Consider the following 26,990-nt stretch of genomic DNA (forward strand, 5'->3'; position numbering starts at 1 on the left):
GGCCACTGACTCCTGGCATATTGCACAAAAAGGTAGTCAGAGGTCCACTGTTGATTAAATACTCTGCACTCAGAGTCGATTTTTCTTTTCCTCGACATTCCGTTAGATGTGAGTCTCAGAGCGCATGCGACCAGCACAGAGCGAGTGGTAGTATGTTGTCTGATTACCGTGGGAAATAGCCTTCTGTTTTTTTTTCATCCGTCTACGGAGACTCTCGATGGCCAATTGTCATTTTTTTTATGTTTTTTTTCCCCAGTAATGCTGCTTGCTCGAGGGGCCAGGGAGCAGGTACTGCTGTTGTAGCTAAAGGGGCCGGTCAAATGAGCGCAGGGGGCCGTATGCTGGCCGTAGTTTCAGGACCCCTGGTTTAGGTGATCACTATAAATCAATTATAAATCAGATATTTCTCTTCCTTCTCCTCAAGGTGAAACTGCAGATGCAACTCCAGGTACAAGTGCAGACTACACCAAAAGAGTTCAGGATGAAGCTCAATCTGGAACACTGGAAAACAAGGTCAGTATATACTAATAGAAGCTATCGTACAGTGGTGCTTAAAAGTGTGTGAACCCATTCGAATATTCTGTATTTCTACATAAAAATGACCTAAAAAATCATCAGATTTTCACAATAATCATAAAGTTGATCCAATATTACCTATTTGTGAGTGACAAAAATATGTGAACTTTTGCTTTCAGTATCTGGTGTGACCCCTGCAACCAAACATTTCTGGTAACTGTTGATCAGTACTGCACACCAATATGAAAATTTTAGCCCATTTCTCCATAGAGAACAGCTTCAACTCTGGAATGTTGGTGGGTTTTCTCACATTAAACTGCTCACTTCAGGGCCATCCACAACATTTCCATTGGATTAAGTTCAGGACTTTGACTTGGCCATTGCAAAACATTAACTTTATTTTTCTTGAACCATAATTTGTTAGAATGACCTGTGTGCTTAGGGTCGTTGTCTTGCCGCTTGGCGCACTAGTCAAGTCATAGAACATGAAAACACACTGTCATACAGTACATTTATAAATTCTAAAAAATCTGGATTAATTTCAAAAGATTTTATTAATGGAAACCAGTAAAGCGCAGACACGCTTCACTAAATTGAAATCTCGCTTCCTTACTGTAATGTCTACAGCACATAAAAGATAAATTCATTACATCAGCTAATGTAGCACAAACCACACAATAACCTTTATAGTCATAATATATTATACAGCAAAATCCACAGTTAATCCTGCAAAAACACACTGGCTGCTATATTTCATTAGCTTTCTCGCCTTTAAATTTGAATTCATATTCTGCAGGATCTGTCCTACAGGAATCATTTGTTATTTAATTCTAAATAAATAGAAAATAACAATGTTACTGAAAATCCCTGTAGGTAAGGATTTTGTCCCAACTCATCCACATCTTTTGACACTGGGACTACAATATTAAATGTTATGGAGAGATGTAGGAATGCATTTACCTACCTTAAAAATAGTAATAAACCAGTTTACTGTAAAACTACTCATCTGAGTAACTAATTCCTCACTAGGTCTACAGCAGAGTATGAAGCTTTTAGTTTCTTGTTCACATTTCCCTTCCACCTTAAAAAAACATTTCCATTCCAACTTAACTGTTTCCCTGCATTAAACCTAACTTTCTCTTTGTTAAAACACAGTTCCCTCTTTAGACTGTACACATTTCTGCTTGTTGTGCAGAAATTACAAACAGTCCATATAAAACGTGGATTTCCATTTGAATGTTCTATTCCACCTTAAAAACGCCAAAAAATAGTATCTAAAGCCTGAAGCCTGTGTGCCACAACAGCAGTATTTATGTAGTTATTTATGTAAGGAAAAGTGTGTTTAAAGTTTATATTTAAGAAAGCTAAGTAGATAGAATGCTACTTACACAATGCTGTAGCTTAAGCAGCACGCATACCTTAACTTACACACAAGCCACCTGACCAATAATGAGCCAGCAGGCAGGTAAACAAGGGGAATGATTATTAACATGGAATGGTATGATCCACTTTAGGGGCTTGAAATTGTGTCTCAATAATCTTCCAGGCACAGATACTGCATTGTTTTTGTAGTATTTGACATTATATGTAAGAAATATATTTAAATGTTTTGACGTCCCCAAGCTATTGTTTTGTTAAGCTTAGATCGGGCCCAAAAAATGCGACCTGAACCAACCCGAGCCCGTGCACGTTCTGCCCGAGCCCGACCCAACCCCTACCCATAAACTGTCATTATGAGCCCGAGCCCGCCCCATAAACTGGCTTTTTTCGGGCTGTTAGAATGAGCAAAATATGATCAGAATTATGGTAATTAACACTAACATAGAAGCATAGAACTATTATTTTGTTACACCTTAGCCCATGTCTGTGTTATGTTTCTCCCTCATTTGTTCCCTAGTGCTCCTGCCCCTCTGTTTTCCTGTCATGTGTTCACAGCCACGTGTTTCTGTTATGTATCTGTCACGTCTTAGCCCTGCCCTAACCATCAGTGTTCTCACCTGTGTCTTATCTGTAGCCCTGCCCCCTCATCAGCCCTGCCCAGGTGTTCCTCCTGTATTTAAGCCCCTCTGTTTGTACATGCGGTGTCGAGTCTTTTGTGTTTTCTAGTCTGTAAATCTAACCGTGTTTCCCGTTTATAGTGTTTAGCCTCAGTATCCTAGCCTTGTATCCTAGTGTTTGTATCCCAGTCTTTACCTTAGTCTTCGCCTTAGTTTATGTATTCCGTTTTCGTTTCTGTGTTTGTTTTGTTTGTTTAATAAATAATTATCTTTGCACTTACGTCCTCCTCCTCCTTCACACCCCTCCGTCCCTGCCTGACATAAGACTCGACCGAAAATATGGACGTAGCAAAGTGGAATGCCACGAGGAAGGCGGACCTGGCGTATCTCCGGTTCCTCGCGGAGCTAATTCGGGGGGATGAACCGCTCCCGGCGCCTCTCCGTGGGGTGGAGAGTGTCGGCCCAGCTCCAGCTAAGCTAACTAGCATGTTAGCTCCACCGCACTCTCCAGCCCGGCCGACTTCCAGCACTCCAGCTCGGCCGGCTTCCAGCTCTCCAGCGCGGCCGGCTTCCAGCTCTCCAGCGCGGCCGACTTTCAGCACTCCAGCTCGGCCGGCGTCCAGCTCTCCAGCGCGGCCGACTTCCAGCACTCCAGCTCGGCAGGCTTCCAGCTCTCTAGCCCGGCCGGCTTCCAGCTCACCAGCCCGGCCGGCTTCCAGATCGTCGACTCCGGCTCTGGAAGCAAGCTCCGGTCCGGTGTTTACAACCACGCCCACTACTGAATCTGCGGCTCCAGTCCGGATCTTGGCGGCAGCCGCACTCTCAGCTCCCGCTGAAGCGGCTTCTTCGCCAGCGGTGCCAGCCGCCTCCAAGCCCGCGGTGCCTGCCGCCTCCACGTCAGCGGTGCCTGCCGCGCTCCCGCCAGCAGGACCCACCGCCTCTGTTTCAGCGCTGCCCGCGGCTCCGGCCGCCTCTGGATCAGCGCTGCCCGCGGCTCCGGCCGCCTCTGACTCTGTACCCGCGGTGCCTGCCGCGCTCACGCCAGCAGGACCCACCGCCTCTGTTTCAGCGCTGCCCGCGGCTCCGGCCGCCTCTGCTTCAGCGCTGCCCGCGGCTCCGGCCGCCTCTGACTCTGTGCCCACGGCCCCGGCCGCCTCTGACCCAGTTCCCGCGGCCCCGGCCGCCTCTGACCCAGTTCCCGCGGTTCCGGCCGCCTCTGACCCAGTTCCCGCGGCCCCGGCCGCCTCTGACTCTGTGCCCGCTGTTACCCCAGTTCATGTGCCTGGGGGTCCAGCCTCTGCTCCTGTGCCTACTCCCAGGTCACGAGCTCCTAGACCCGCCGCGCCTGCTCAAGCTGCACCCGCCGCGCCTGCTCAAGCTGCACCCGCCGCGCCTGCTCAAGCTGCACCCGCCGCGCCAGCTCAAGCTGCACCCGCCGCGCCAGCTCAAGCTGCACCCGCCGCGCCAGCTCAAGCTGCACCCGCCGCGCCAGCTCAAGCTGCACCCGCCGCGCCTGCTCAAGCACCAGCAGCTTCCGCTGCTCCAGCCTCAGCTCCAGCTCCAGCACCTGCTGCCTCAGCTCCAGCACCTACTGCCTCAGCCTCAGCTCCAGCACCTGCTGCCTCAGCTCCAGCTCCAGCACCTGCTGCCTCAGCTCCAGCTCCAGCACCTGCTGCCTCAGCTCCAGCTCCAGCACCTGCTGCCCCAGCTCCAGCACCTGCTGCCTCAGCTCCAGCTCCAGTACCTGCTGCCTCAGCTCCAGCTCCAGTACCTGCTGCCTCAGCTCCAGCTCCAGTACCTGCTGCCTCAGCTCCAGCTCCAGCACCTGCTGCCTCAGCTCCAGCTCCAGCACCTGCTGCCCCAGCTCCAGCACCTGCTGCCCCAGCTCCAGCACCTGCTGCCCCAGCTCCAGCACCTGCTGCCCCAGCTCCAGCTCCAGCACCTGCTGCCCCAGCTCCAGCACCAGCAGCTCCCGCTGCTTCAGCTCCAGCACCAGCAGCTCCCGCTGCTTCAGCTCCAGCACCAGCAGCTCCCGCTACTTCAGCTCCAGCGCCAGCAGCTCCCGCTGCTCCAGCCTCAGCTCCAGCAGCTCCCGCTGCTCCAGCCTCAGCTCCAGCACCAGCAGTGCCTGCCGCCCACGTGGTACCCACTGCTCCAGACCCTGTGCCCGCGGCTCCGGCCGCCTCTGACCCTGTGCCCGCGGCTCCGGCCGCCTCTGACCCTGTGCCCGCGGCTCCGGCCGCCTCTGACCCTGTGCCCGCGGCTCCGGCCGCCTCTGACCCTGTGCCCGCGGCTCCGGCCGCCTCTGACCCTGTGCCCGCGGCTCCGGCCGCCTCTGACCCTGTGCCCGCGGCTCCGGCCGCCTCTGACCCTGTGCCCGCGGTTCCGGCCGCCTCTGACCCTGTGCCCACTCCCAGAACTTTGTATGCCCCCAGGCCTATCCCCAGGCCTGCTCCCAGGTCACGGGCTCCTAGGCCCGCCCCAAGGCCCCCGGACCTCTGCCCAAGAACTGTGCCCAGGCTGGCCCCTCTAACTACCCCACAGACTTTAGCCAGTCCTGGGCATCCCCAAGTTGCGTTTGTACCTATGTCTCTCCCTGTCCTGGTCCCCGTGTCTGTGTTTGTTCCCGTTCCTGTCCCCGGTGGTTTTCCTGTTCCCGTCCCTGTCACTGTGTTTGTGTCCGTCCCTGTCCATGTATTTGTTCCAGTTCCCCTGTCCAGTTTTGTCCAGCCCCCTGTCCAGTCTCAGCCCCGTGTCCAGCCCCCTGTCCAGTCTCAGCCCCGTGTCCAGCCTCCTGTCCAGCCCTGTGTCCTGTCCCCTGTCCAGTCCCAGTCTCCATTCCCTGTCCAGTCTCCGTCTCCTGTTCGGTCCCCTGTCCAGTCCCAGTCTCCATTCCCTGTCCAGTCCTCTGTCCAGTCTCCGTTCGTGTCCCCTGTCCAGTCCCTGTTCCCTCTCTCTCGGCGCCTCTGGAAGTGGCGCCATTGAGGGGGGGTTATGTTACACCTTAGCCCATGTCTGTGTTATGTTTCTCCCTCATTTGTTCCCTAGTGCTCCTGCCCCTCTGTTTTCCTGTCATGTGTTCACAGCCACGTGTTTCTGTTATGTATCTGTCACGTCTTAGCCCTGCCCTAACCATCAGTGTTCTCACCTGTGTCTTATCTGTAGCCCTGCCCCCTCATCAGCCCTGCCCAGGTGTTCCTCCTGTATTTAAGCCCCTCTGTTTGTACATGCGGTGTCGAGTCTTTTGTGTTTTCTAGTCTGTAAATCTAACCGTGTTTCCCGTTTATAGTGTTTAGCCTCAGTATCCTAGCCTTGTATCCTAGTGTTTGTATCCCAGTCTTTACCTTAGTCTTCGCCTTAGTTTATGTATTCCGTTTTCGTTTCTGTGTTTGTTTTGTTTGTTTAATAAATAATTATCTTTGCACTTACGTCCTCCTCCTCCTTCACACCCCTCCGTCCCTGCCTGACATATTTAATTAAAATGATTTTTAAGAACAGCTACACATAGTGCTGCAAGTCAAACGCGGACAAGCGGAGGAGTTCACGTGCACCCAGAAGTGCGTGATTATAAGATTTTAAATTTTTCGTTACAGTTTAATTTTATTTTGTTTTTCTTTTTTCTCCTACAGTTCCGTAAGTTTTAATTCGTTTTTAGGGTGGGCTTGCTAGTTTTTATTCCTTTTTCACACATCTTATCAAAGAGATGAATCTAAGAAACAAACGAGAGAAAGAGAGAGAGAGAGAGAGAGAGAGAGAGAGAGAGAGATTTGCGTGTTCTGGTATGAGCTACTCACAGGTAAATGTTCTCACATACTGTATCTCCTGTTTCTCTTTCATCTGCCTCGCGCTCATATTGTAATCCCATACATAATTCTGAAGTTTCTCAGTGTTTTCTGTCATATTTTGCGGCTAGCGCGAGCACTTTAAACGAGAACAAACGCCACGGACCACGAGGTGCCGCACGCTGCCACTGTTGTGCCGAATCCGACTCCCTGCTGAATCCGACTCCCGCTTGCGAACAGAATCGTCACAACACCGGCCGCTGTACAACTCCGGGAGTGAAAACAGCGCTTATAAATAAATTAAACACGAAAATGAGGGTATTCTATCAGTAATTTCAGTTTGTTTTAGTTAGTTTTATAAACACAAAATACAGTTCCAGTTAGTTACATTTTTTGTTTTAGTTATCGTTTTTATTAGATTCAGTTAACACAAATGTTTTTTCACTTTCAGTTTTTGTTATTTCGTTTGTTTTCGTTAACAATAATAATTGGTTACTTAGCAACATTGTGATTATCTCACAGAGCTTTATATAATATAAAAATATAATTAAAAAACAGATGCCTACATCGCAGACGATTTCGGGACTGGCCTCGGGTCAGGTCGGGTTCGGGCAGAGAATCTAAGCTCTACCTCTGGCTCCCCTTCTACTGTTGCTCCGAGTCACCTTCCTAGGTCCTCTTAGTTTGAGGGAGTTTCTTTTCACTGTTGCCACGACAACCTTGCCACCCCTGCAGGCACGTAACAGTATTAGACGTTATCCTGACATAAATTTTTTTGTCATCTGACGTCATGACCAACATTCCACCTGAAATTAATGTCTATTGACATTGGTGACCAGCTGGGACTGTTGGTATGACCGTGGTGCTTGATCATAAGAGGCTAGGACCCATTTCTCTGTAAAGCTGCCTTGTGACAACATTTGTTAAAAACAAAATTGAATTTAAAATTGAATTAAACACTAACCTTCAAGATTAAACGCAGCAAACTCACCAGCTCGATACCCCATCTTTCTCTTTAACTTTCCTCCCCTCTCAGTCCCTATGATAAATGTCTTGCTACTTCTAACATTTAAACTATTTGGGGCTTCAGCTTCATGCTTCCCAGTGAATCTGCCCCGAACTTCCCACACCCAGTTCAAGGAAAATTACATTTTAAATAAGATTAGAAAAATAATAATTTTATGTATTTACATTTCGTTGTAAATTCTCACTTTCAGTTTCTAATGATAAAACTTTGTTTAGTATATAAATTTTATACATCAGTAATGCACACGTTGGCTTTTATGTTTAACACTGTCAGTAAAACATTTAACAATAAGGATAATGTGATACATAATATTTATGATAAAAGGGGATGCACACCTTGCTGGAAAACACTGGGATAAAGAAGAGGTTACTGAGGTGAATGTTGCTGATCGTAGCGAGATTTACTGGGTGAGCAGTGCACAGTCCTCAAAACAGTACGTTTACTGTAAAAGAACGCCGTTTCGGAAAGTTATAATATAGTTTCCCTATTCGTTTAACTTGGTTCTTTTTATCTACTTTTAGGACTTTTTTATGCAAAAATATAGAACATTCTAAGGGGTTCACAAACTTTAAAGCACCACTGTTAAAAAGACTATGTCACCAAAGGTTTTTGAATACAGCTTTTAGAAATCACAGATAATTAAATCTTAGCACTTTATTTTACAGAAAGAAAAACAACTGCTGGTTGGAGCAGCAGAAGAAAATCCAGACAAATATGAAGCACAACTAAAAAATAAACAATTACTAAATAAACTTAATCTTACAGAAAACTTTAACCAAAAACTGAAAACTGCAGATGTTCTGAAAATAAGTAAACCATGCACAGAGAATGATAGGGTTCAAACTTTCCTACAAAGGCTGCTGCTGATGAACTACAGAGCAAGATGTGGAGAATCTGGTCAAATTATCCAAACTCAGATACCGTCAGTTACTGATAATGATGATGAAGATGATTTTTATACTGACCTTTTCAAAAGCTCTTCTGAAGAAGCAGTTCAGTCCAGTCTTGTTCACCCCATGGATGTTCAGATGGCCGTGTTCCACTGCTCAGATAGTTTCCTAAAGCAGCTGATAGTGACGAAGCTTTCACAGTGTCAGTATGCTCTGCCTCTACTGGTGCCAGATCCCTTCACAGGAGAGATTGAGTTTCCACTGTGGACGTTCCGACAGATCAGGAAGAGCTGGAAAAGCACTAATAACTTAATGAAGAAAATCAGCAAAGAAAAAAGTATTGCTACTCTAGAAACTCCAGTGGTTTCATTTTTCAGGCTTGGTACCACATCAACATCAAAGTCTCAGCTGATGAACAGACTGATCAATGAAAAACACGACACGTTCTTCCACAGGGACTGTCCAGGCAGCAGCAGAAATCGTCTACTGATGGACGGAGTGGTGGAGATTGCCTGGTACTGCCCGTCTGGGAAAAGTACTGATCATTTCACTGATTGTGTGGCATTCTGTAATCTACACGGTGAAGCAGAAACTCATGAGAAACAGCTGGAGATTCTGACTGAAATGTCCTCAGTGAATGTGGTGGTTTTAGGTGATCAAGAAAAAAACATAAGATCAACAAAGTTGCAGAATCTTTATAAACTGTCAACACCTATGATTTGTCTTCTGTCTGAGGAATCTTCATCTGTCACTCAGTTGAAGTCTGGAAAATACAGAATTGGAATTAAAAACAGAAATCAGTCTGATGTGTCTGCAGAACTAAGAAAAACTATTGGAGAATTAATTTCTAAAACTTTCACACTCGAAAAGTTGGCAGAACTCTCAGATATCAAAGTTGATGAAGAAAATGGAGAATGCAAGCAAGGCAAAGATTCAGCCAAAACAATGATAAACTTCCTAGATAAAAAAGACATTTTCACAATGAAGGAAACTCATTTACCCTGCCACGGGATACTGTGGAAAAACTGGTGTCAGAAGAACAAGGAACTACATCGACCTCAAGATGGCAACTTAGAACTAACGAAAAGCAGACTACGAATGGAAATGGAGAAAATCCGTGAGCAGCAGAAAGCATGTGGCCTCACTGAATTCATGGATTCATTTATAGAAAAACTGAATACACAAACTGCTGAAGAGATGAGATATTTTCTTAAATGGATCACCATCTTTCTGGACAAGCACAACTCAGATCTGTCATTCCTCCAGAAGGATTATAATGACAAGTGGACGAAGATCTTGAATCTAAAGAAGAAGCATGATAAATCTGGGCAACTAGAGAAGGAACAAACAGAACTTGAGAACATTTCAGACAGTTTTAATGCTGCAACTTTTGGCTTAGAGCACATCTTTAGAGAGATTGGTCAGATATATGAATCACACATGTCTGTGAAGAAAAAAAAAAAACAATCAGAAGAAAAACTGAATAGATTTTGTCTACCAGAACTTGCAGCAGAACTGATTATATCAGGATATCCACTGGAGCTGATGGATGGTGATGCTGCTCATGTTCCTCTGATCTGGGTTTCTGCAGTTCTGGATGAACTAAGCAGGAAACTGGGAGACCAGAGAGTCTTTGTGTTTTCAGTTCTGGGACTTCAGAGCTCAGGGAAATCCACCATGCTCAACGCCATGTTCGGACTCCAGTTTGCAGTCAGTGCTGGAAGATGCACCAGAGGAGCCTTCATGCAGCTGGTGAAAGTGTCTGAGGAGATGAAAGGGGAACTGAAGTTTGACTACATTCTGGTTGTTGATACTGAAGGTCTTCGTGCTCCTGAACTGGCTGGAATGTCAACAAGACATCATGATAATGAACTGGCAACATTTGTTGTGGGTCTTGGAAACCTGACTTTGATCAACATCTTTGGAGAAAACCCATCAGAGATGCAGGACATCCTTCAGATTGTTGTTCAGGCCTTCATGAGGATGAAGAAGGTCAGACTGAAGCCCAGCTGTGTGTTTGTTCATCAGAATGTTACTGATGTTGCAGCTGGAGATAAAAACATGGAAGGAAGGAGACGTCTGCAGGAGAAACTGGATGAAATGACAAATCTTGCAGCTAAAGAAGAAGTTTGTGAGGCAGAAAGTTTCAGTGATGTCATTGCATTTGATGTACAGGAAGATGTGAGATACTTTGCACAGCTCTGGGAGGGCAGCCCACCAATGGCTCCACCAAACCCATCGTACAGTGAGTGTGTTCAGGAACTGAAAAATACCATTCTCAAAAAAGCATCTACAACTCACACTCTGACACTGTCCGAATTCAGCACACGATTAAAGGACTTGTGGAGCGCACTCCTTCATGAAAACTTTGTGTTCAGCTTCAGAAACACACTGGAGATTACAATTTACCGAAAACTGGAAGCTGAATTTAGTAAATGGACCTGGAACCTGAGAAGTGCCATTTTGAGTATAGAAGACAAACTTCTGAACAGAATAGCAAATGGAGATCTTCATGTGGGTGAAAAAGACCTTATAGGAAATATGAAGAAGACACGAGAGGAAGTGACAAAGTCAATGATGCAATTCTTTGAGGAGGACAAGGACAAATACACTCTGATTCAGTGGAAAAGCAGATTCACTTCTAAAATTGAAGAACTTCATGATGATCTGATCAGAGAAACAAAAAGAAAACTGTGTGAAGTCATTGAGCAGAAAAAGACTAAAGAGACGCTGGAGAAAAGAAAGACAGATTATGAAAAGAAGCTCTTTAATCTGAGCAAGGAGCTGGCTCTGAGGCAAAACAAGGAAAAGACAGATGAACAAACACTCAAGAGAGAATTTGACAATGTGTGGAAAAAATGGATCACTGACCCCAAACAAGACACACCAAAAATTAAGGACATTGATTTTTGGGAGGATGTTAGAAGAATCTTGTCTGAAAGCAATGAAACGTCCCTTGTGCATGAACGTCTTTCCCTAAAAGCCTATAAAAACATTGACATCAATGTTTCCAACAAGAGTGAACAACCTCAAACTCAAACAAAGGGAGGATGGGCTTCAAACTTTGTGCTATTTGTCCGTAACAAGCTCACGAAGAATAAGGATGTTAATGCAGAAGATGAGATCTTAATAAGGGATCTAATTAATGACATTGTTGAGAAAACATCAAAGTCAGCTGAGGCAATATGGCGTACACAGTCTGGCTACAACAGTGGTCAGGTTCAGGAAATAATAGAATTAGTCAAAAACACTGTAAAGAAATATCAAACAAAAAAACAGAGCTACTTGTTTAGCAGAGAGCTTACTGTGGATCTTTGCCTGTTTGCATGTAATTTTACAGAACCTACATTTCTGGAGTGCCACGAACAATTCACCAAAGCAAATGATCCAGAACATTACCTGGAGAATCAGAAGGAGCAGTATTATAATGTCTACAAGAACTTCTGCCAAGGTGCCACAACAACAGCAATATTTGGAGAACTTCTCTGCAGCAAACTTGAACCATCAATCCTGGAAGCAGTTTACAATGAAATTGCTATAAATGTGGCAGCAGAAATGAGGGCTTCAATTCCTGCATTAATGAGTAACAGATCAAACCTGGAGAAGCATATCCTTAAAACGCTTGCAGAGAAGGAGAACTTTGAGGACTACAGAGAGTACATTCACAATCCCAAACAGTACTTCACAAGATTCATCAGGAATCAGGCTCTCAAGTACCTCAATAATGAGAAAAACAAGATTCAGACCATTTTCAGAGGAAATCTGGAAAACAAAAACCTGAAAATTAACAATGCAGTGTTTGTTGCTACAGACGAGGTCTTAAAAAAACAAGGAAATGCCAACATGTGGATGGGATGCTTCTCCAAACCTCTGAAAGAAGATTTGAAATTCAGTGAAATCTCAAATGTTGATTTCATGGAAATTACAGATTTTGATTTTCTTTGCAAAATTGTAACTGAAGGTCTTACAAAAATGGTGAAAAAACTACATGAAGCAGATATAAATCTGGAAATGCTCCAGAAGAGGTCAGAGAAGATTCTGATTGATCATTTCTGTCAGTGTTGCTGGGCCCAGTGTCCTTTCTGTAAAGCCATCTGCATCAGCACAATGAAAGACCATGATGGAGAACACTGTGTTCCTTTCCATCGGGCAGATGGAATCATTGGGTGGTATTACAGCGTAACAGGGGATCTCGGTTGTGATTTCTGTACCACTTTGGTCCAGACTGATAAAGGATTTTTCCCCAGTGGAGAATCAAAGTCAGTTCCTTACAAACAGTACAGAACAGCAGGAGGAAAGTACGCTACCTGGAACATCACCCCCGACTGCTCTGAGATGCCGTACTGGAAGTGGTTTGTGGGCAGATTCCAGAAGGACCTGGAAAACCTTTACAGTAAAAAATTCCAGGGGTCAGGAAAAATTCCTGATGAATGGAAGAAGTACACCAAGGAGGATGCTTTAGAGAGTTTGAACAATTACATATAAAGACAAAGGAAGGTTAAATGAAATCATTCTCGTATATAATGGCTTCTTGCACTTACCAAAACAACTTCTAAATGAATTCTCACGCAAATCATTAATTTTAGGACAAAATATTAAGTCTTAATTTTAGTTTATATGTCTACACAATAAAATGGTCTAAAAATAAGATCTTGTTACTTTGCCTTACACTGAATGATTTGCTTCTTTTATATCAGTTTCTTTTTTGCATATAGAGTAAAATGTATGTGATGATTCTACTGCTAAAAATCCTATTTAGAATCAGTGTAACAAAAATGTATTTTTCTTTGCCTTTTTAATAATGCTATCCATGTAAACTGATGTGAGCTCAAGTGGAAATCAAGTGGTAACTTTTCAATTTCTATTAGCAAAACTGCATTTTTATAGCATTACATTTAATAAGGGATAAAGTAAACTGTTTCACCTTATATGATTCACTCTTATCTTTATCACTCTTATATTGATCACCTTTTCTTTACATCTGCCTCTGTGTGTTTCTGTATCTTACTCAACTGAAAATGTACTTCTTTATAACAATGCATCTATATTCAACTCATGCTGTGTAACTGTTTCCAGTAGAAAAGTACCGTATTTTTCGGACTATAAGGCGCACTTAAAAACTTTTAATTTTCACAAAAATTGACAGTGCGTCTTATAATACGGTGCGCCTTTTGTATGGATTTTACTCGTCAGGTTGTAAGGAGCAGTAAACACACACTCCGTGCAGCGTTATAGAGAGTTTCAGTGCCATACAGAGTCCAGAGCCGTGCAGCTCCGAGGCTGAGCAGCAATAGCATTAGCTAGATGCTAACCGCTAAGCTAGCTAGCTTATTCACTGTTCAGAGATCAGTATTATCTAAATTTTACTCGTCAGGTTGTAAGGAGCAGTAAACACACACTCCGTGCAGAGCCGTGCCGCTCCGAGGCTGGAGCAGCAATAGCATTAGCTAGATGCTAACCGCTTAGCTAGCTAGCTTTTTCACTGTTCAGAGATCAGTATTTTCTAAATTTAGCACTTTTAATACTGCTGGAGCAGTATTATTAGAGTTAGATGCTAATCGCTAAGCGTTCACCGTTCAGAGGTGAGTTATCGGCCTATAAGTCTGTGCTGCTTTGCCTGGCTAGCATTAGCTAGATGCTAAGCGCTAACTCTCTCAGAGGTGAGTTTTATCAGCCTGTAATCTGCTTGTTTACCGTGTTAAAACAAGTTACGGGGGACGAATCGCTAGCTAATATCTCACTGTCTTACCAGAACACGCAGGATTACTCAGTGTAACGCTGTCGTTTAAGTTTGGGTTAACTTTACTAGTTTAGGTGACTAGCTAGCGTGCTAGCGGATAGCTATGCTAACGCTGGTGCAGCAAGCCTTAGTGGACATCTGGAAATCTAAGCTTACTGTAAATAAACTGAAGCACGTTACTCACCCAAATAAACAGTTTTCAGGAGAGGAATCTGTGTAGATTAATATCCAGCACTCGTTTGACTTTGAAAGAGCTAGATTTGTGAGACGCTCCACCGGCAAGCGACCACCCCCGGTGGGGGAAGGGAAACATGGCGCCACCCCTGTTCACTTTGATATAGGCACCCTTTCTAGTGTCACTTAACGCGCCTTATAATGCGATGCGCCCTATGTATGGAAAAATAGCAGAAAATAGGCGTTCTTTGATAGTGCGTCTTATAATACGGTGCGCCTTATAGTCCGAAAAATACGGTAGGTGAAGCAAACTGTCCATTGTAATAAGTAACAGACAGGAATATTCAGGGTTTTATTTTCACTCCAAAATGTGATTGTGCACAGCTGCACTTGTGCTGCACTGGTGTTCAAAGTTCACTCGCCTCCCTTCACCTGCATCTCTGTGCTTCTTTCTGCTTGTATTTCTCTTTTCTTAATAAATATATTTCTCATTACAATGGTGGCTCTGCTTTTCTTTACTGGCAGTCACTAAACTGACGTTACGAAAAAATAACATTAGACACACATACTGGTTGGATCCTGGTTAAATCAGTGAAATATTCTACATTAAAACAGTACATATACTGGATATATGGGTGCAATTAGCCTGGCTAGTTCATATTAGCTTCATAGTGTCCTGAAAGAAATTCTTACTGACTTACAAACACAAGGTACAACAGTGTCAGCTCACACTTTTCTCACCTGATTAGGGTTTCCACCCCGTCCCGTAAAATACAGAAACATCCTTACTGGTAATTAAATGTCACGTCCGGTATTGAACCAACACAATTTCTTTCCATATTTCAATAAATGTCCAACACACACGTCTGTCACACACACTGTTTTTTAAAGACTAATGAGTGATAATTTAATTAATATACAGCAGTATTAGACATTATCCATTCCCATTTAAAAAACAAATAACATATATAAAACATACCACCGCTGCAGGCGCCCCACCCTACAGGAGACAGGCTCATGGTGCCAGACAAGCAGAGGTGGGCGTCCCTTATTTTTATTTCTGAAAGGTGGCAACCTTACACCTGAATGAAATGGGATGCTATGATATGGGACCCCAGGATTTCCCCACTGTAGACACAAATACATAAAAATGACAGAATGTATTTGTGGAATCCACAATAATTCAGGAATAAAAACATTCTGTGAACAGATCAGATCAAAAAGGAGCTTTTTCATTAAAGCACATCACTGTTTAATTTACAGTAAACAAAATGAGAATTCCAAAGGAAAGAACACAATCCCGTTGGTTAAACATGGTGGATGTTTAAAGATGTTTTGTGGTTCTTTTGCTGCTTCAGGCACTTGATGCCTTGAATGTCTGCATGACGTTATAAAATCTGACTATCAAAAAAAAGTGCAGTGCAGGATCCAGTGTCAGAAAGTTGGGTCAGTGTCAGAGGTCATGGATCTTCCAGCAGCAAAGAGTAAAGCATTCTTCAAAAATCATTATTCTAGATCTACATTCTATAGAACAAGTGAAGAAATCACAAAACAACAGCTTAAAATATAGTGTTCAGAATTCCAGTAGAAATAGGTAAGAAACTCATTACCAGGTACAGGAAGTGACTGATTTCAATTTTAGTTTTCAGTCCTGGCGCTGTCAGTCTGCCTGCTCTGGTGTTTTACCAAATATTATGTTTGGGAAATATTTATTTAAAGATAACTTTCATAATTATTTTTTTACACTCATAAAATATATTTATAGGCTGAAAGTTGGGGAGTAAAGTTGTTCCAGTGTCTCAGTCATGAGGAGAAGTGAAGACTAGCTTTATTGTATTTATTTTTGTTTGTTTCAGTGATAGTTCAGTGCTGTTCTGTTGAAACTTAGATTACTACACCTGCATATCAGATAGACTAAATGTTGCCATTTAAGTCCACCTATTATAAATCTACAACTCTCAGTATATGCACTGTAACATATGTATGAGCCTTTTATAAAGACCAGTAGGTGGCATTGCTCTACTGGTCAGTGATTATATATAATGTATAATTATATATAATAGTTTTCTGAAAATATGATAAAAGAAAAATAATAAATGTTACAATTTACATCCAGTCTAAACTGGGTCTAAACTAATCTCTAAGCAGGGAGTGTGGACACAGAGCAGAATAAAGAAGAGCTGATTTTGTTTTACAATCAAACAGTCATTACACTAAACTATTCCAAGAATGCTAACAATTTGTGTCAAAATGTTACAAGATATTAAAGGTCAGGGGCCTCATGTACTAAAGGTGCGTACGCACAAAAACATTGCGTACGCCATATTTCACGCTCACGATCAGTACTAAATTTTTACTTGAACGCGTTCCCCCACGGAACTTTTGTTTCGGGCGTACGCCTTTTTTTTACGTATGTATTGTGTTTTTGTCATTTGGCGACAGTTAGAGGCGATGCATTGAAATTACAACTATTAAGATATCCTTTATGCACACATTGTAGTCAGCATTACTGGGTAAAATAAAGTTAATTAATCAGACAATTTCATTGGCTTACATAAATAATCGATCAACGTGTTTCCACTTAGCCTAGATTATATAAACATGCATAAAAGTTTGCGCTGGAGTTGTTGGAGATGGCAACGTTGGCATTATTGGAAAATATTGCTAATGGCCAAATTCACTGAGAGCACATTTTACGTGACCATTATGTTTTTTGGTCCTTGATGATGACTGGCTTATAAGCCGTTTTAGATTTCCAAGAGCATAAGAGGATAAGAAAACAAGCTGAGTGTGTGACAGGTGGCTTCTTGGTGAGCAACTCATTTAAAGCATTTAAATGAAATCATTTATTATCCCTCTTAGAATAATACAATTTAAAACATGGGTAATTATATGCTACGTATATATAATAATAATAATAATAATAATAATAATAATAATAATAATAATAAAATAATAATAATAATATTTTTATTATTATTTTATTATTATTATTATTATTATTATTATTATTCTAACTTTATACTCTGCGTAATTGAGGGAGAAGTCATGGCAGGTGTGATGTTTTCGTGCACTTGCGCTCGATTTCAAGTTGATTGCGATGTACAAAGAGAAAGTACGTGGGATTCTACGTGGGATTAAATCCAGATTTTTTTGTGCGTACGGAACGTTTTAGTAGGAAGTCCACGCAAGTCTTAGTACATGAGGCCCCAGATGTGTACAAAGTAATGCAATATCTATTCATTTATTGTTTTCTTTCTGAAATTAAGGGTGTTCATGCTGCTTTTGTTGTTTTTCAAGGGTATTAAAATAGAGTTTATCCTGCTTTTACTAGATGATGAAGCATTGCTGTGACCATTTATAGTAAGTGACAACACCATCACAACTCCCTTCATTTTGTTACCTCATCTGAAAAATACTGGATTGAGCTCCATAATTCCAGAGAACACTGTTCCACTGCTCCCAAAGGAGCGTCCATAGACATTCGGACATATATTGTAGTGTCATTTTGCCACCATGTACAGTGGGTATGGAAAGTATTCAGACCCAATTTAATTTTTCACTCTTTGTTTCAATTCAGCCATTTGATAACATCAAAAAAGTTAATTTTATTTCTCATTAATGTACATTCAGCACTCAATCTTAAAAGAAAGGGTCTGAAAACCTATGAGCATGTGATATTTCAGTTTTTCTTTTTTAATACATTCAGCACTTAATCTTAAAAGAAAAAAATGTAGGATTTTTTGCAAATGTATTAAAAAAGAAAAACTGAATATCACATGCTCATAGGTTTTCAGACCCTTTGTGACACTTATATTTAACTCACATGCTGTACATTTCTTCTGATCCTCTTTGTTCTCCTCGTTCTCCTCTACTCGTTCATTGGAGTCCAGCTGTGTTTATTTAAACTCATTGGACTTGATTAGTTCAGACACACACCTGAATATAAGAGCTCACAGCTCACAGTGCTATCAGAGCAAATGAGAATCATGAGGTGGAAGAAACTGCTCCAGAAGCTCATATAGAATTGTGGCACAGGTCTGGCCAAGGTTACAAAAAAATTCTGCAGCTCTCAAAGTTCATAATTCTTTAATGGATGTTTTGGATGACCGAACTCTTCCTACTGAGCAAAACTGAGCAATCGTGGCAGAAGAGTCTTGGTGAGAGAGGTAAAGAAGAACCCAGAATGCAGATGGGAGTTTTACTTACACAAAAGGGTTCTGGGGCAGAAGAAAAAGTGATTGGTTCAGAGAAACAATTGGTTGTTTCTCTGAACCAATCACTTTTCTTTCTTCCCTCAGAACCTTTTTGTGTAAGTAAGATCCCCTTCTACCCAAAGATCACTGTGGCTGAGCTGCAGAAATGCAGTAGGGAGAAAGTGCCACAAAGTTAACTATCCCTGCAGCCCTCCACCAGTCGGGGCTTTATGGCAGAGTCATATGAAAGCCCGCTCGGGACAACTCTGTGATCCTTCTTGACTGACCCAGCCAGAGCCCTGACCCAAACCCAATTGTGCATCTCAGGAGACACCTAAAAAATTACTGTCCACCAACGTTTACCATCCAACCTGACGGAGCTGGAGAGGATCTGCAAGGAAGAATGGCAGAGGATCCCCAAATCCAGGTGAAAAATTTGTTGCATCATTCCAAAGAAGACTCACAGCTGTACTGGCTCAAAAGGGTGCTTCTACTCAATACTGAGCAAAGGGTCAGAATATAATGCGTGTATAGTGTGTGGATGTGTGTACACTGCGTGTGTGTGGTCTACTGGGCACAGTGCTGGTTGTATTGGTAGCAGTGCTGGTTATAAAGTCTGACTGGCAATGCTTTTTCTTCTGACACTTTGGATAAAGGGGTTTCGAGTGTGAGAATCTCCAGCTTGTCCCTCAGGAGTGCAGGCTGTATAATGGTAATTAATGCTGTGGATTTGAACTATTACATTGTCACTTTCAAATGAGTTGTGTATAGTTAAGTCAGTTCAAAAGGCTTTTATTGTCATCCAAGTACAAATACACAGTAGAGTGAAATTACCTTCAGGAGTGAAATTACCTCCAGAACCGAAGAAAAATACAATATACACTATATTGCCAAAAGTATCCTTTCGCCCGCATTGTGTTTGGTGATGTGAGGCTTGGATGAAGTTGCTCTGCCATGGAAACCCATTCTATTAAGCTCTCTACTCTTCTCTTACTGTTCTTGAGCTAATTTGAAGCTACATGAAGTTTGGAGGTCTGTAGTGATTGACTTGAACTTACTTAGCTCCTGAGAGATCCATTGTTTCACTTGTTTTAGATGGTCCAGAGAATACTTACAAAAAGTAATACAAAAAGGATTAGTGTGTGCAAAAAAATGAAAACGTGCAACAGGTTAAACAAACAGAACTATAATGCTGCCATGAACAGCAGACATTAGATAGTTTAACAGACATTGCAGTATCAACACAGTTCAGTCTGATTGTGAGAATACGATGCAGATGTAACATGCTTTGAAATTTAGGTCACTATCTTGCAAGATATATCAAGATGCTCATTGCTTTATTACACCATGGCAACAGTCTATTTTCACACCTTGCATCTGCACCATTAAAATAGCACTGGAACTTGTGAATACAGTGGCTTGCAAAAGTATTCATTCCCCTTGAACTTTTCCATATTTTGTCACATTACAACCACAAACATAAGTATATTTAATTGGAATTTAATGTGAAAGACCAACACAAAGAGGTATACAATTGTGAAATGGAAAGAAAATTATGCATGATTCAAAACATATTTTACAAAAAAAAAAACTGAAACGTGCTTTGTGCAAAAGAATGGCCCTCCTGGGCCATTCTTTGTGGAAGCACCTTTCGCTGTGATTACAGCTGCAAGTCTTTTGGGGTATGTCTCCACCAGCTTTGCACATCTAGTGACTGAAATACTTGCACATTTTTCTTTGCTAACCAGCTCAAACTCAGTCAGATTAGATGGAGAGCATTTGTGAACATCCACAAGTTCTCGATTGGGTTTAGGTCTCGACTTTGACTGGGCCATTCTAACACATGAATATGTTTTGTTTTAGATCATTCCATTTTAGCTCTGGCTTTATGTTTAGGGTCGTTGTCCTGCTGGAAGGTGAACCTCCGCCCCAGTCTCTAGTCGTTTGCCGACTCCAACAGGTTTTCATCCATCTTCCCATCAACTCTGACCAACTTCCCTGCCCCTGCTGAAAAGAAGCAGCACCAGAGCATGATGCCACACATAGCATTTTGCATTTTGGCCAAAAAGTTTTGGTCTCATCTGACCAAAGCATCTTGTTCCACATGTTAGATGTGTCCCCAACATGGCTTCTGACAAACTGCAAAGGGGATTTTTTATGGTTTTCTTTTAACAATGGCTTTCTTTTTGCCACTCTTCTATAAAGACCATGTTTATGCAGTGCACAACTAACAGTTGTCCTGTGGACAGATTCCCCCACCTGAGCTGGGGCTCTCTGCATTTCATCCAGAGTCACCATGGGCCTCTTGACTGCATCTCTGATCAGTGCTTTTCTTGTTCGGCCTGTAAGTTTAGGTGGACCACCTTGTCTTGGTAGGTTAAAAGTTGTGCCATACTCTTTCCATTTCCAGGTGATGGATTGAACAATGCTCTGTGAGATGTTCATCAAATCTTGGGAAATCTTTTTACAGCCTAAGCCTGCTTTAAACTTCTCCACAACCTTATTCCTGACCTGTCTGGTGTGTTCTTTGGACTTCATGATGCTGTTAACTCCCCATATTGTCTTAAGCAACCTCTGAGGCCGTCACAGAGCAGCTGTATTTGTACTGAAATTAGATTACACAAAAGTGGACCCTCTTTAGTCATTAGCAGTCATCAGGCAACTTCTGAATGCAATTGGTTGCACTCAGAGGAAAGGGGACTGAATACTTTTTGCACATTGCACTTTTCAGTTTTTTATTTGTAAAACATGTTTTGAATCATGCATAATTTACTTCACTAATAATTTAATCCACTTCACAATTGTATACCACATTGTGTTGGTATTTCACCCTGAAAAAAAAAATCAAAATATGAGTATATTGTGACAAATAGAGTAAATTGTGTATAATGTGACAAAATATAAGCCACTGTATATCCGCAGCGATAGGCATGGTTGTCTGAAAGTGAGGTGTGTTCAGGTATATACAGTATCATTTGTATTGGTATTGTTGTAGAAATGAAAATGAAAGGTGGGTCCGCACCCACCTCTCGCCTGGGGTACAACTCCCCTACGTGTTCGTTGAATAGAGAGTCAAGACAGGTGGAGTGAAGTTGAAAGCAAGCCAAGTATTTATTACAAAGGACTGGATCCAGGAGAACATACAAAGTACGGTTATCAACCGTCCCAGCATACGCTCTGACCCCCCTACTGATCTGACTCCATGTATATACCCAAAATGACGTGAAATCTGCCGATGAGGCGTTGCTAAAATCATCTCATGTCAGCATGCATGGTGTTACGTGTTAGTGCTCAAGATTTCACTGTCTGACTGGACCGCTGGTATTTGGCCTTGGCTGTGTTCAGCCAGACAGTAGATATTGTTTCAGTAATTAGACAGTGTTGCACTCCCATGCGCGCATGTCCTCCTTAATTTGACAGGTGAAGGACTTTACGTGCACAGAGAGAAAGACCGTATTGTTTGTCCAAAAGTCTCCTTTGTATTAAGTCAGGTCATGCAGAATGCACTATCTGATGATTTGTAGCTGTTAGTTAGAAAACATGCAATCACACAATGAGTTTCAGTGAGGTGTTAGTGGCGCGTGATTCGTCCGCCATACAATAGGTCTATACGTTAGTGAACCCCTTATGTATCATGTGGGTTAGTTTGTCAGACTAAGGTCTGTGTTAGTCACATGCTCGTTAAAAACAATGTTTCACTATGTACGTGAGGAATATATGATGGTTATGGGTTAGTCTTCTATCTAAATGTGTGTAAAATATCCTGTGAGTAATAAAATGATTAAATATAGTGTGAGTATTGGTTAATGCATATAAAATACAAGGTTTCACATGATGATTATGTAATTTTAGATACTAAGGTAAGTAATCATGATTGTGAGATACTTGTCAATATACTCAAGGTAAAACAAGGTTTCTTCGTAAGTTTTCCCACAATTCCCCCTTTTGACGTATCAAACAGATACGTCAACAAATCGTAATTCCTACAAATCATGTATTTACATATGTTCAACACTTGAAAACATGTGTATGAACATTTTACTAAAATGTGGGAGCGAAAACCTGTGAGGCAGCCTTCCAACCAATTTTTTGACAGGAAAAACTCTCCCACGACCCCTCTGCCCCCCAGGCGGTCCAGGTTAACCCTATCAAAGGAGGAAGTGACATCATTGCCTTAAAGTCATCCCCAAGACTGGTTAATTTACAGCAGTTCCTCTTGCTCTTCCTCACACTCCAGTATAGGTACCCATGATGGTAACGGTTATGATTATCTGGAGCCATATTGGAATAACTAGAGGAAATGCTGATTCGTTATAATGTCCGTATCTGGACCTGTCCCACCCCCTTTTTCCGTACCAAGCCATTATTAAACCATAAATGTGTTTCCCTCTAAGTTTCCCACTATCTAGCAAACTTGTTATTTTATAGCCTTATATGTGTAAGTGTTAAGGTTACAGAGTGTATATATATATATTTTTTTTACAATTCCGTTTTTTGTTTTTCAAGCGTCCAAGGCAACCTGCAAAGAAGAATAATGTGTTCCCCCCTAATTTAGCAAATCCCAATCTATAACCCTATATGTGTAAGTGTTAAAATTACAATGTGTGTTTTTTTTATTTTTTTTACAATTTTTTCAAAGTCCAAGGTAACCTGTAAACGAAAAAGGTTTTATTGTACTGGATTATCCAGAGCTCAGACAGCTCTCTGGTAGTGCCTGCTGTCCTTGCAGTATTCGAATGGCCCTAGCTGTCGGCTCGGTGTTACGCGCTGAGTGGGTGTTCCAGGTTACACTTGGTGAGGTAGGGGTGCTCTTGTCGCACGTCTTTCTCTCACGGCGTGCCCAAATGGCACTTCTTGGGTTGCTTGCTCCTGCTTCTGATGCTCCCCGGGTGGCAGTGCTGACTTGCACTGAGATAAGTGGAACCACGAGTTGCCTTTGCCCTGGAGTCGTACCGCGTGGCTGGTTCTCTCCGTCACCCGGAAAGGCTCAATCCAGCCATGCTCGTTCCCCTTTCGTGCGTAATGGCGGAGGAACCCTCACTCTGTGTCTGGACTGGTCCACCTTTGCACCACGTTCTCCTTCTCCCCCTGTGTAAACAGATCTGAAACGAAACTTTTGTATTCGTTATAATCATGTTTAAGGTTCTCTATTCATTTTGGAAGTCTTTTAAGGGGTCCTCCGTGTCTCCTTCCTGCAAGTTAAAATACATGGTTAAAATACATTTATCACACTTAACTTGAGCTCTAATTTCCCCTTGGAAGTTAATTATTTCATATTTAAATTTTGTCTGTGCACAGATTTCAGACCAATTTTTGTTTTCTTACCTTCTTCAGTTGTCTTTCAGTTATATTCAATCATGATCTATACTGTCAAATGTGCGTTCAATCCCTAATATTTAGTCATTTTCAATTGTAAATTGCAACATTTAATTATCATCACCATTAATTACTTGCTTTTACCTTCATTTTGTTCACATCCCTTACCCTTTTAGTGTAACTGCTTCTCTGTCACACCAACCAATCTCTTATATCCAAGTTAGATCTTACAAACACTTCCAATTTGCACGCCTAAGTTTATCACCAGACACACACTATGTCTCATGCATGCACACACACAAACTCAAACACGTCCACTCTCACAAACACTAACCAAGCTAAAGATCACACACCTCAACTCTGCAGCATCATTGTACAGACCATATTTTACTGCTTCACAGCACAAAACTGCTGCTTTAAACGCACCTGCTGTTAAGCCTCCCACTTAAAGCTTCCTGTAGATCTTCTCATATTGTATTGGTAATACTTTATAGATAATAAAGAAGAAACAAACACCTGGAAATACATCTAATTCATGTTTTTTATATAGATCTTAATGATCAGCTGCTCTATTTTCCCCTCCATATCCACACTGATTGATAGAATATCAGGGCCCAAAGTTTTAAATTCTGCACAAACTACACATAATGTGGCTTCTGTCTCAGGAATGGTTCCATGTTGATGTACTGGGCTTTCTTGGGTTACTTTTGCTTGGACTTTAGAATCACCTCTTGTGGCTATATTATTTTACCTGCCACTTTAATTTTCTGCGGTGTGCTATTTTACTAAGAAATTATGTTTCTGACTTTTTCAATTCCCAAGATTTTATAAAGACTTGATTTCTATATTTAGTTGATTTTATTTAGTGCTTTAAGAATTGGGATAAGTGGAACGTGATAATTTTTCTCTGTATCAATCGTTCCATTACAAACAATAATATTATCAATATTAATAAACACAGATGTTATGCTTTGCTTTGTCCACGTTATTTTAGCAAATAAAATCCAAACAATGCTTTTCATTTACTGATCAATATGTTCAATATGTATTTATGCATATGCAATGCACAGCAGATTGCTTTTCACAATTATCAACAATACATCTATCTCCTTAAACAATTTATCAAGCCCCACACATTGTTCCTCTTGTTCAAAAAATGGCTTACATGTTGAATAGTGAAAGTTTAATTTTGTGTCTACATTTCATATTTTAAAGTTAGGATTGAGTGTGTCTTAAAAGCTAAAACTTTTACAATATTGTTGAAAGTAATTGCTCATCTGCATAGTGGTTGTTTTAAAACCAAACTTTAAAAGGATAGACAAGCTAAAAGTTAAAAAAAAAAAAAAAGCTCTATATCTATAAAATAATGATTGGTCAAAAATTTTAGTAATAGTGGTGAGGGATGAAAAAGGTAATAGGTTTAAAAAAGATAAAAAGTATAAAATAATTATTGGGCAAATAATGGTGGCAATAATGATCATCTATTCACATCTCATCTATTCACATCTCCCCCTTTTTCTGAAACAGAATTTCTGTTTCAGAAAACTTAACGCAAAATTGCTTCACCCTCTTACTGTCCATTGGGCTGGTCTACCCTGCTCAGGCCTCCACTGACACACACCCCATCACTTCATTCATCCACTCACTCTCCCCCTGGGCTGCGCTTCCCTTCCACGATGTTTTCTCCGTTTTCTGTTAAAATGCATGTGGTGGTCAGATTGAGACTGTGCCTGCCTTAGGTTGTCCCGTTGCAGTACGTTGGGATCTTACCCGTCTTTGGCTAACCAGCCTATCACACTGAACCACACACAGCGTAGCAGCACTGTTTAACCAACATTCAGTGCCGTAGTGCCCCCGCAGGGAACAGCTAGGGAACGCAAACCCAGGTATGTCACACTGTCATAAACGCACACTCTGGTGTTTACCGTGAAAGCCTGTGCAAGGCACCAAGTACCCATGGTTTATTATTTGTTATTATTGTATACATATTTTATTTATTACCATCATTATCACCTTTTCTCTCCCACTGAATTTAGCTTAAATTATTTGCTTTGATGCCACTGCTCAGAAATAGACCCAAAAGAGTGCATGTCAATGAATTATTCAGATTTGGCATCTGCACCTTAAAGGTGTACCACAAGGTTAAATTTGGGTCCAGTTTTATTTAATATATATATACATAAATTATAGTGCTGGCTCTGCTTCTCAGATTGCAAACTTTACCATTATGCAGATGAAACAATTTTGTATTGCTTAGCTGATTTTGTTCATGCTACAGCCAGAAAATTATGCATTTGTTTTATAGGTGGCATTGTATAAGCATGAAAACTAAATTTATGCTGTTTTCCAGATCTCTTTTTAGTCTAATTTAATACTATACAGAAAGAAAGTAAAACAAGTTCTTCATTGCAGAAAGTAAAGCATATTGAAAGCAAAATAGAAAGCTCATGTTTTCAACATTTGATTATGTCTCCTTATCAGAAAGATACCAAATTCCCTGTAGCTTGAAATAGATGCAACACTGCGTTTCCTTTAAAAAATAATAATAAAAAGAATAAAAATAAGGTCTTTCCTCACTGGTTTCTGAAATCTACTATCGCTCTTAAGATAATCAAAATATTAGCATAGACGGATATCCATGAGATCATAGAGAAATTAGATATTACATCTGTCTTATATAAGTCTCATTCAGCTAGGATAATAAGATAATTGACTAAATCACCTGATAGAAAAAGCTGTGTTTGGAATGGCTCACTTATTAACTCATTCACTATTCACTATGTAGCATTTTTCTATTTATTGAACTGATTATTTAAGAATCAAACAAGAAACCATGTTTATTTGTCCTGCTCTGAGGACATCTTATACAACAGTACTGCATGGCATAGTATATTTTGGAATTTCTAGCATACATCTTCTGTACAATATTATTATAATATAATGTAATTAATAGTGAACTATATGGGGGAAAAAATATACTGCTAAGTTTCGACAGAGCATTGTAAAAATGGCCAATCCAAATTGCTTAGTATTTCTGCAATAGGAAACGATTCCGACACAGCCACACACCTTCATTATTTTCATTATTAGCTTCGCTTATAGAATATAGAGTTAGACATATGTCCCTGTTAGGTTAGGGCCCCCAAGATATAGTCCAATACCCAAAATTAAGCTAATTATTTTCCTCAAATCTGACTCCCCCTTTTCTTTTTTTATTTTGTATTTGTGTTGCTAACCAACCCCATAATCCTTTTATTAAATTGTCTAAATTCTCTAATTAGCTATCCAGTCACACCTTGTCTGACATTATTCAACAACTTAATTATTTATATTAACACTTCCCCAACCTTGC

General features: G+C 41.4%; 1 protein-coding gene across 1 annotated transcript; it reads left to right on the forward strand.

Moving 5' to 3' along the window:
• The first annotated feature begins 7,636 nt into the window (after positions 1 to 7,636).
• On the forward strand, positions 7,637 to 12,748 carry LOC125799304 (interferon-induced very large GTPase 1-like). The gene is made up of 2 exons (XM_049475697.1): positions 7,637 to 7,729; positions 7,988 to 12,748. The coding sequence occupies exons 1-2, from the start codon at positions 7,637 to 7,639 to the stop codon at positions 12,695 to 12,697; spliced, it is 4,803 nt and encodes a 1,600-aa protein (XP_049331654.1). The 3' UTR covers positions 12,698 to 12,748.
• The last annotated feature ends 14,242 nt before the right edge of the window (positions 12,749 to 26,990 follow it).

Source organism: Astyanax mexicanus, chromosome 3 (genome assembly GCF_023375975.1).
Source record: "Astyanax mexicanus isolate ESR-SI-001 chromosome 3, AstMex3_surface, whole genome shotgun sequence".
Taxonomy (NCBI): domain Eukaryota; kingdom Metazoa; phylum Chordata; class Actinopteri; order Characiformes; family Acestrorhamphidae; genus Astyanax; species Astyanax mexicanus.